The following is a 9413-nucleotide window of genomic DNA, read 5'->3' on the forward strand; positions in this document are numbered from 1 at the left end:
AGGGGGCGAAGGGGCGAAGTTCGGAAACTACCCTTTTTGTTCCCATTCGCAGGTGCACTAGATCACAAGCTTTAAAATGACACTTCAATTGTGAAAAGTATCACAGTTGAAAAAGGTATATTAAAGAGAAACCCTTGTTGTATTAAGTGAGATATATTTTATTTTAAATTTTCCAGCGATTTTGGATACTGCTAAAATCATCAAAACTGGTTAATATTGTAAGGGAGTAGATAAAATCGAAGTTTTCGCAACGATTTCTCCCTTATGAAACTATAAAATACTTTTGTCAACCACAGATAAAATCAACTTAGACCTAAGTCAAGTACGTAAACTTTCCTAAATTTTAAGATTCAAATCCACACAAAAATCACTTATCATTATTCAAAATCACTATTAATTCCGACACAATGTACCCTTATCTTACCTGCAGAAGCACCACGAGCCATGCTCCCAGCACACAGCCGCTGGTTGTATCACTACCGACCATGGTACCGGCACGACGACGCACTGACTAGTGACTACCTCCTCGGTTCCCTGTCCTCGGTACCGTACCTCCGCCACGGTCCGGCACCCTCACTGGGTTACTAGGCCTCCCTCCCTTCCACCTCTGGCACCTCCATGGGGCTTAGCTTGACTGTGGAGGGTAGAAGATAATAACTTTTAAATAGTGAAGTGAACAAACCAATATGGACAAGCTGAAGTAGATTTTTATCAAACTAAAACACTAAACCCACTGGACCAAATTAGCTTAAGTGTTGCACAAAGATAATCTCATAACCATGATTACCGTTGTTTCAATACAGTGACGCACACCTAGAACCTTATGTATCACATTCAATACATACCGGGTGTCAAGAGACTACACATACAGAGGAGTGTGTCGCCCGGTAATGAAAATGTTAAGATGTGAATGCACGGTAAGTTCACGTACAATTAGATGATCTACGATTACTATGGTAAATGACAGTTAGGTTATAACTACAGTAGATTTATTCCCGTTTCAATTTAGAACTAGGGTTTACCTAAGGTTAGACACAAGGGACCATCAACGATTGGTCTTCTGGCAATGAACGAATAACCACTGAGTTTAGGCTACATTCTATTTTTAAACGTACTCCAATTGCATTTTGAAAAATTTTAAATTTTATCATGATAGCTGGTTCAAAATAAACGATGGGAGTGCTTTGTTTAAAAAAATATATAGAAACAACAACAATATGATAGTTGGAGGTGCTGGATTTATTTTAGAAAAACATTATACATTCTCTAACTGATACCATTGACTATTGGATGCTAAAGTATTGATAGTCAATGCTGATACAGTACTCACTCCGTTGTAAAGCACAGGTAGAGACGATAGTAGCAATGTTAGCACAGACGAGTATTTATTACAGTGCATTTATTTGTTAATTAATTTATTGTGGCTTAAGTTTTTATTTCATAAATTATTTTTATTATAATTTTAAATATTAATTAATTATTTCATCTCCTCAACTCTTTTGTTAATTGTAGTTTATTAAGGAGTAAGGAGTATTTTGAATTTTTGACTATGAGTTTGGGTTGGGTATCCCTTCGTTGAAAATCATTTTAGCTGTCTTTGTCTTTAACAGAGGTGTAGTTAAGTAATTCGTTGACTATGGAAAAAATAAACTCCATGATAATGTTTCCATGGAGTTGTGTTTAATTAACTACTAAAATCTGTGTGGCTTAAGATTACTGGATTCTCCCTATCGTCGTAAGGGTCGCAAGTCTATCAGAGTGTTACTTTGTAGTTTGGGTTCTTCTATGATGACCAATCTCCATTCATACTTGGCTTAAAATACCTACATTCATGTGGTCGACCGTTGGTGTAACTTGTGTATACTCAGGCTTAATATAGTGATGAACATACCTGCTTAGCTAGAACCCGTTTGATTATTGTATGGTAAAAGTAAAATTTATTTTCCCATTATTAATTTTGTAACCAAACCACACACTCGTATAGATGGCATAGAGGATGAAAATTAAAAGTGGAATCCTTAGAAAATGAATATGAACATAATGTGTAAAATTAATATTTGAATAAAACTACTATTTTATACACGATAACTATTATTTGAACAGTTAAGCTAACTATTTATAACTACGCTTGTTCGATAACCTTCCGGTCAGTTTAATGTCTCAGATAGAGGCTTGAATGCAGTTAGAACGACTATGAAACTAGTGATACGAGACCTGTTAGTTCTAGTTCAGCAGTTCTCGGTATTTGCATGGAAAACTATGCGGGAATCACAAACACAGTGGTTTACTTATGTGGATCTGAATGCTCTAAGTTTTGTTAGATCAATACTAAAACTTTTTACGTCCTTTCTGTTACTCTGCAAACAATTAAAAGCAAAACATTGACTATTTAAATTAATTCGTATTTTCTAATTGTATCGTTTACTATTTAGTGTAGGCTAGTAAACAGATTTATAAAATAATGGAAACTAGGTTTAAAGAACTATATTATATTTATATACTTTCATTAGAATTATTTTAAGTTCATTAAGTTGTTTGGATAGTGTAGATTGAATTAATGAGATAATAACCTAGAGTTAGGCCAATGAATACAAACCCTTTTGTAAAAAGAGTTCGTATTCATTGGTTAGGCTTTATTCAACAAAATAATTATGCATTAAAGGATACTATAAAATAACAACAGTAGCAACATAACAACAAAAACGTCCACCAAACATTTAAACTGCTGCCACAGGTAGAAAAGAATCATCAATTATGAGACTGTTTCCTATTAACAAGTTCTATTATCTATTAATTTATTTTCAATTATTATATTATTTAAAACACGTATTGTAAATTTTAAGGCTCAAAGCCAAGACATCCTAAAACATTACTAGCTACATACTTTGTAAATCTATATATTCATTTGGTTCAAATTAATTTTATAAAATTGCCCTGGACGTTAATAAGCTTTTATATATTCTAAACCTATTTCTTCGTGAAAATATTTTCAATTCCAAAAATTAAATGATCTTTGAATTCATGCATTATTTAAACTCAAAATAGACATTGTAAAGCTTTATGTATCACATTGTTTTCAACTTTATCCTTTCGCATAAGTATTAACTTATTACTGGGTTCATCTAGCCAAGAATAAAATAACATTTATTTTAATTGGATAGGCATTGTAAACAGTACATTCAAGTCGAGGGGTAGAAAGAAAGTAGTTATGACTAATTAAATAACATAATTTATTTCGAAGAACAGTGCATAATATTTACATCAGTCTATTCAAAAGCCTCCTAAGGAGGTCTTTCCTGGGCTTTATAGAGCGCCAGCATTTCTGAACCTCTACGAATGATCGAACTTCTCCAAAGCTTAAGAAGAAGTTGGAGGTCTATAAGTAGAAGCTTTCAATTCCTGATTGACAAGATGGTCTGGACCTTGCCTGGACTCGTGCTGGCGACTCTCCGAAACTTTCTGTTCCCTAATCTCTTCCCTTTTGCTATGGGAAGGTTGATCTCCAACATTCCCTTGGTTTAGGGGAAGTTTAACTTCGTGGCGGGAACTTTCGTGAGCTTTCTGTTCAGCATAAAACTTTTGCGGGACTTCATGACTGGCAGAAGCATATTCGTGGAATGTGTGAGGTGTTTCATGGTGAAAATGCCCGTGACTGTTTTGTTCAAATTGGTGGAACTTGTGAGAAAATTCATGGTGTGATTGTTGCGATGCGTGTGGGATTTCGTGGTGAACGGATGAATGGTGTTGTGAAAAGTGGGGAATTTCGTGATGAGAGGAAGCGTGTTCGTGTGCTGCGTGTGGAATTTCATGATGGGAGGAAGAGTGTTCGTGTGATATGTGTGGAATTTCGTGATGGGAGGAAGAGTGTTCATATGATGCGTGTGGAATTTCGTGATGGGAGGAAGAGTGTTCGTGTGATATGTGTGGAATTTCGTGATGAGAGGAAGAGTGTTCATGAGATGCGTGTGGAATTTCGTGATGAGAGAAAGAGTGTTCATGTGATATGTGTGGGATTTCGTGATGGGAGGAAGAGTGTTCGTGTGATATGTGAGGAATTTCGTGATGGGAGGAAGAGTGTTCGTGTGATGCGTGTGGCCCTTCGTGATGTATAGAGTGTTCATGTTTTTCCTGATGGTAGACCGGGACATGGACTGGATATGGTACCGGCTTCTCAACTGTGTACGGCACCTTCTTCTCTACGTATACCTGAAAATGAAGGGAATGTATTAATTGTGCATGATACCATTTTGTGCGAATATCCTTTGCTAATAATCCTTTTAAACACACGATCAAAAGTGAGCAACGACAACATCATAATTGAGTGGTTCTGGTTACCTAAACCCACTACATCAATTTTAAACTTTCTATGTTTTCTCATGCAATTTATTTTGTAAAAAATAAGAAAAATCTGCCAAAGCTTCAGCTTTGAACATGGTGGTGCCATGGCACAATTTTAAATATTGGGAAAGGCTTTTTGACTTAAGTTTTTTTTTGTGCCATTTTGCCTTTTCATGGCAAAATGTCTGGATAAACTCTCTGAAATCATACAAACAACGAAACTGGTTAATTTAAAAAAAAAATTAAATCGTGAGATTTTGAACATTCTGAATACATTTATTCATGTCCGTGAGACCAGAACAGATATGTGAACAAATTGAGCAAGGGTTGCAATTTCGCACTAATGTGTGGATATATTTTGCGCGATGTTCATTGTTGATTATATAAAATGGAGGTTTAAATTCAACAGTTTACGATGGATCAATTCTTGAAGGAAGACAAAATTGGTATTTCTACTGGAGATATCCAGCCCTTCAAAGCTACAAGGTCATGTCTATAAACCACTAACCTTGTAAGGTTTTGGCACCGACACCGGGTAGGGCTTCTCCACAGGCACCTTGACCGGGTAAGGTACCTTCTTCTCGACGGTGTAAGGTACGTGCTTGTACACAGGGTAGTGCACGGGGTAAGGCTTGTCTACGTAGACTCTGACTGGGTAAGGCACGTGCTTCTCTACGTGGTAAGGCACTTTCTTCTCCACAACCACGTGGTAAGGCTTCGGTACATGGACGGGGTAAGGCTTGTCCACATGGACCTTCACTGTGTAAGGCACTTTCTTGTAGACGGTGTAAGGTTGTGGCACGTACTCCTTCACTTTGTAGGGGATCTTCTTCTCAACGTAGACCGGGTATGGCTTTGGCACCTGGAAGTTAATGATGAGTGTAATATAATGTAATGTAATACGGGTTTTGGATACACTATTGTGAAATCGCCTGTTTTTGGTATATGTTTATCACTCTCGAAAGTCATCATCACATTGTTCATACTACGCTAAAAGAATGTTTACGATGCAAAAATAATGTTTACCAAAATTTTTTTGATATTTCCGACATAAACAAACAAACATATGCCTACAATCAATCTAAATTTAAACTTTAAATATAAGGTTTAAGCTAAAAAAATGCCATTTGTTATCAAATGTTCCTAACTGTAACAAAGAAATATTTCAAATGTCTATTATTGTTAATTTTGAAATAATTAGTCACAGCATTGTAGCAAAAAATACCTTCAAAACAAGAGTGAAAGTGGGTTTTTTATTTATATTTGAGACCATATATTTTCAAGTGCGAGATCTGTATCCCACTTTATGATCTAAAATATTTAATGGCTCACTTTCTACTCTTGTTATTATATAAACTATTTTATGGTTAAATACGATAGGGGTGTCGGTTTAGTTGTAAATATTTATAGTAGAATAAAACTCTTTGGCTTTGTAAAATTTCAAAGAGTGGATGCTCAAAAATTTCAACATGTTCACAATAAATTAAAAGTAAAATTTACATGATACCAAATGTTTTTTCGCAATAAACTGATTGATATACGATCCTGAGAAAATGAAATCGTGACTGCAAACATCATGCAATGCACAAATGTTTGCAATAATGGAGAAACAAATAGGCAATGAGCTTAATGAATTTAAAAAGTTATGATTCATAGTAAAAGTTTTAACATTATTGTTTGCTATGGCTGTCAAACTGCATTTACTTTTTTAATTTGTTTAACCAAACATAAGAATTTAAACATTTTACTATGCTGATGACGTATTTTTGTTGTAATATTTTTTATATTTTGTGTCTACGTGAATGGTACTTCGTGGTGGAATAATCTGTTACAATTTATTTTGCATTGCAATTGTAAACGGTAGTATATCACTGTTTTAATTGTGTGCTTGTTGCAAAAACAATGAAACAAACAAAACTATTTTAAATCATGCAATTTAGGTGTAGTAGGTGCATGCCATTGTATTACAATTTTTTTGCAATACGAAGATGAAATTTGTGTCGTTGTATATATTATAAAATCATCAATTTAAAATGTTCTGAGTAAAAGTATTATACTTTTCAACATTCTTTATCAATCACTTTCTAATATATCATGGCAATTAAAACTTGTAATGATAAATCACTATTGGATTGAATTTATGTGTCAACAAATACAAAGACAATTTAGAGTTAATTTGTTGCCAAGAAAAAATAATTAATAAGGGAAAATGAATCACCAAACATTAACTCATATAATTTTGAATCTTACCTCAACTTTGTAAGGCTTGTCTACAGGAACTTCCACTTTGTAAGGCACTTTCTTCTCCACCTCCACTGTGTAAGGCACTGGGACTTCCTTCGTCACTGTCACAGTCTTCACCTCGTGATGATGCTCTTCCTCGTGCTCCCCAATGTGTTCTTCTACTTTGGGATGATCAAACTCCAAAGAATGTCCAGCATTGCTCAAATCTCCTATCCCATGGTTTATCTCATGTATGAGTTTAAAGTCTTCCCCCTGTTTGATGTCCTGTTGGGGACTTTCGCCTCCGGAGTAGTACGGTTGGATCTCCTCTACAGCATCATGAGACTCGAGTTTGACTTCGCTCTGGTGGTGTTGAGGAATGGCTTTCCACTCTCCAAAGTCTTCCTTCTGGCTCGGTTGGAAGCCTTGATGTTGCGATTGATGTTGCACAAGAGGTTGATGTTGAGAACTTTGATGTTCATGGTGTTCAACAGATGTTAGACGTTCTGCGTGCGGGTGGTGTTCAAATGTTTGATGATGTTCAAAATGTGTATGTTCCTTATGTCCTTCATTACTCCCACTATCTTGAAATGACTGCGTCTCCTTCGACGACGGATGTTGTATCTTCACTCCGAAAGAGTGATCTCCTGCTCCGTAGTCGTATCCTTCACGTTTAGTCTCTCCTTCCACTTGTCTTCTATCCTGCTCCTGATGAACTCTCCTGCTACTCACTGCCCTAGCTTCTACATCTTTCACACCCAACACTAGCCCCACTATCACACACAGTACCGTTATCCTCAGATTCATCTTCTCGACTGTGATAGACCGATGCAGGCCACCGCATATATACTACCTTGTTAGTACATTCTTTCCACATGTGAGGACGATGATGTGCGGATCCCATCCGAAACGTTTCCTGATGCAATTAAGCTAATGAACATCTCTCTATCGTTTCACGCATCGGTTAAAGCTGTGCGTGTCAGTGTTGGGGAAGCTACTTTTAAAATGTAGCTAGCTACAACTACTGCTACATTTCCAAAAAAGTAGCTTAGCTACAGCTACAGCTACAGTTCCGAAAAAGTAGCTAGCTACAACTACAGCTACAATGAAATGTAGCTACAGCTACAATTTTAGCTACTTTTCCAAAGACGTTACTTTTTATGCCACGCACATTAGGAAAATGTAAAATTAATTGCAACAACATTTTTATTGAACAAACATTTAAACAAGAAATGTCAGTATTGTATCTAACATTACTTGGAAAACAAATTATTCCTAGATTTGATTTAATTTGTTGGCATTATAAACCTAACATTACAACAACAGCATCAAATAATTGGGTGTCCCATCATATTTAGTGCTTATTTTTAAATATTGCATTATTTTTAAGCATCTTATATGTAAATTTCATTAAGTTCAAAGGACATACAACCAAACTATATTTTAAAAGCTCATTTTATTTCTTTAATATAGATTAATTTATAGATGTCTTATATCAACAATTAAGACCACTTAAACTGTAAAACGATTATTTAAAAAATACTTTTTTGTGTTAAGGCCCCGGCCACACGAGGCGAATTTAAGCCGCGCGGCTTATCTTCGCGCGAAGTTAAGCCGCGCGAAGTGCCTGGCCACACGGGGCGGATGAACCGCTTCCTGTTGGGTTTTCCCAGTATCAGTACTCTATTAAAACATAGTTCAGTTCACTCTTTTTAGTCATGGACGAAACACTTATGTTAGTTTGTGCATGTAAAGCGTGTGGTGATCTGGAACGTTAACATAAATCATTGGGTCCATCCCTTCATAACGGAAAAACAATTGTTTGTGTTCCAAACCTTCTACGAGCACATGCGAAACCATAGTTCGGAGTTCATATGTATCAAACATTGTTTGAACACCACACAACCGGTAAAAAATACACAAAACAAACTCAAAAACCACTGGAAATGTCCGAAGAATATCTCCAATAAGCGCGGCTGCCGCGAAATTGAAATTGGAGTTTATTACCTTTCATTACTTTTAATGTTAAAAACGACATTGCTATAACTTTTAACCATAGTGATAAGTTACTTGTTCTCTATGAATAACACATTTCAATGTCAAGAAATCGTCCTTTATTGTCATTATGCATAGGGCAAGTGCTTCAACCTAGTTGGTACAGAAAACAGTATTCAGCAACTTATCCTGAAATCGGCTTTTAATTTAAACATGTTGAAATTTGTAAAGTAAAAATAACATGTAGGCCTACTTGGCTATGTAACAAGTTGGCTATAGTAGCTTTGTTCTTGCAAGGACTAAACAGATATATTCCTAATAATTGAACTTGGTATTCGTTTTAAGCCCTAGCATAGCCTAGGAATAGTCCAATACAAGAGCTGTTAGCAGGAGCAAACTATGCTATTTTTTAAATGTAAGTTTCATGTTATATGGAGATTTTTTCGTTACAATTATCATGTAGTCTAGGCATATCTTAAATCTCATCAGGTAATTTCCTCTTTGTTAATTTAGTAAACCTTAGAAAAATCTTTGTAATCTAACCAAGGAAGGGCTTGTGATGATGAACCACAATCAACAGCTGAAGCAAAGGTTGATGACCAGCTTTCTCATTATTTTAAGGTTAAGTGTTGGTTTTCATTAAAACCCTAGTTAAAACACTATCGATATAACAAAGAAACTAAATTGATTACTAATTTCCCTGTCAATCACTTGCAAGCGTTCAATAGCTTGTATTGTCACTGGTACCGGTAACGTTTAAACGTCGTCTGCATGTAGCGATTTTATTTTATCTGACAGTAATCATAGAGTAGTAAATTAAGGAAATGAGAGCTAAAAATGTGGATAACACTCATTTA

General features: G+C 35.6%; 2 protein-coding genes across 2 annotated transcripts in view; both read right to left on the bottom strand.

The window, feature by feature from the left end:
- The window catches only part of LOC129003665 (uncharacterized), a 37718-nt gene extending 37231 nt beyond the window's left edge, over positions 1 to 487 (bottom strand). Inside the window, exon 1 of the mRNA XM_054431964.1 lies at positions 425 to 487. Within this exon, the coding sequence (XP_054287939.1) occupies positions 425 to 487 (63 nt within the window). The remainder of the gene's footprint in view (positions 1 to 424) is intronic.
- Positions 488 to 3213: 2726 nt separating this feature from the next.
- On the bottom strand, positions 3214 to 7368 carry LOC129003666 (titin-like). The gene is made up of 3 exons (XM_054431965.1): positions 6589 to 7368; positions 4847 to 5200; positions 3214 to 4206 (listed from the first exon to the last, which is right to left on the bottom strand). Exons 1-3 carry the CDS (start codon positions 7366 to 7368, stop codon positions 3358 to 3360), a joined length of 1983 nt encoding a protein of 660 aa, XP_054287940.1. The 3' UTR covers positions 3214 to 3357.
- Between the last annotated feature and the right edge of the window lie 2045 nt (positions 7369 to 9413).

The sequence above is a fragment of the Macrosteles quadrilineatus genome, unplaced genomic scaffold, assembly GCF_028750875.1.
Source record: "Macrosteles quadrilineatus isolate MER2022 unplaced genomic scaffold, UCM_ALF_1.0 Scaffold_9__3_contigs__length_116548681, whole genome shotgun sequence".
Taxonomy (NCBI): Eukaryota; Metazoa; Arthropoda; class Insecta; order Hemiptera; family Cicadellidae; genus Macrosteles; species Macrosteles quadrilineatus.

What these genes read in the sequence shown, in the direction of transcription:
- LOC129003666 (XM_054431965.1), bottom strand. Translation starts at nt 7,368, where the DNA reads ATGAATCTGAGGATAACGGTACTGTGTGTGATAGTGGGGCTAGTGTTG. An exon ending in ACAAGCCTTACAAAGTTGAG is followed by an intron (nt 5,201 to 6,588) that starts GTAAGATTCAAA and finishes ATTAACTTCCAG; the next exon opens with GTGCCAAAGCCATACCCGGT. An exon ending in CGGTGCCAAAACCTTACAAG is followed by an intron (nt 4,207 to 4,846) that starts GTTAGTGGTTTA and finishes CTTCATTTTCAG; the next exon opens with GTATACGTAGAGAAGAAGGT.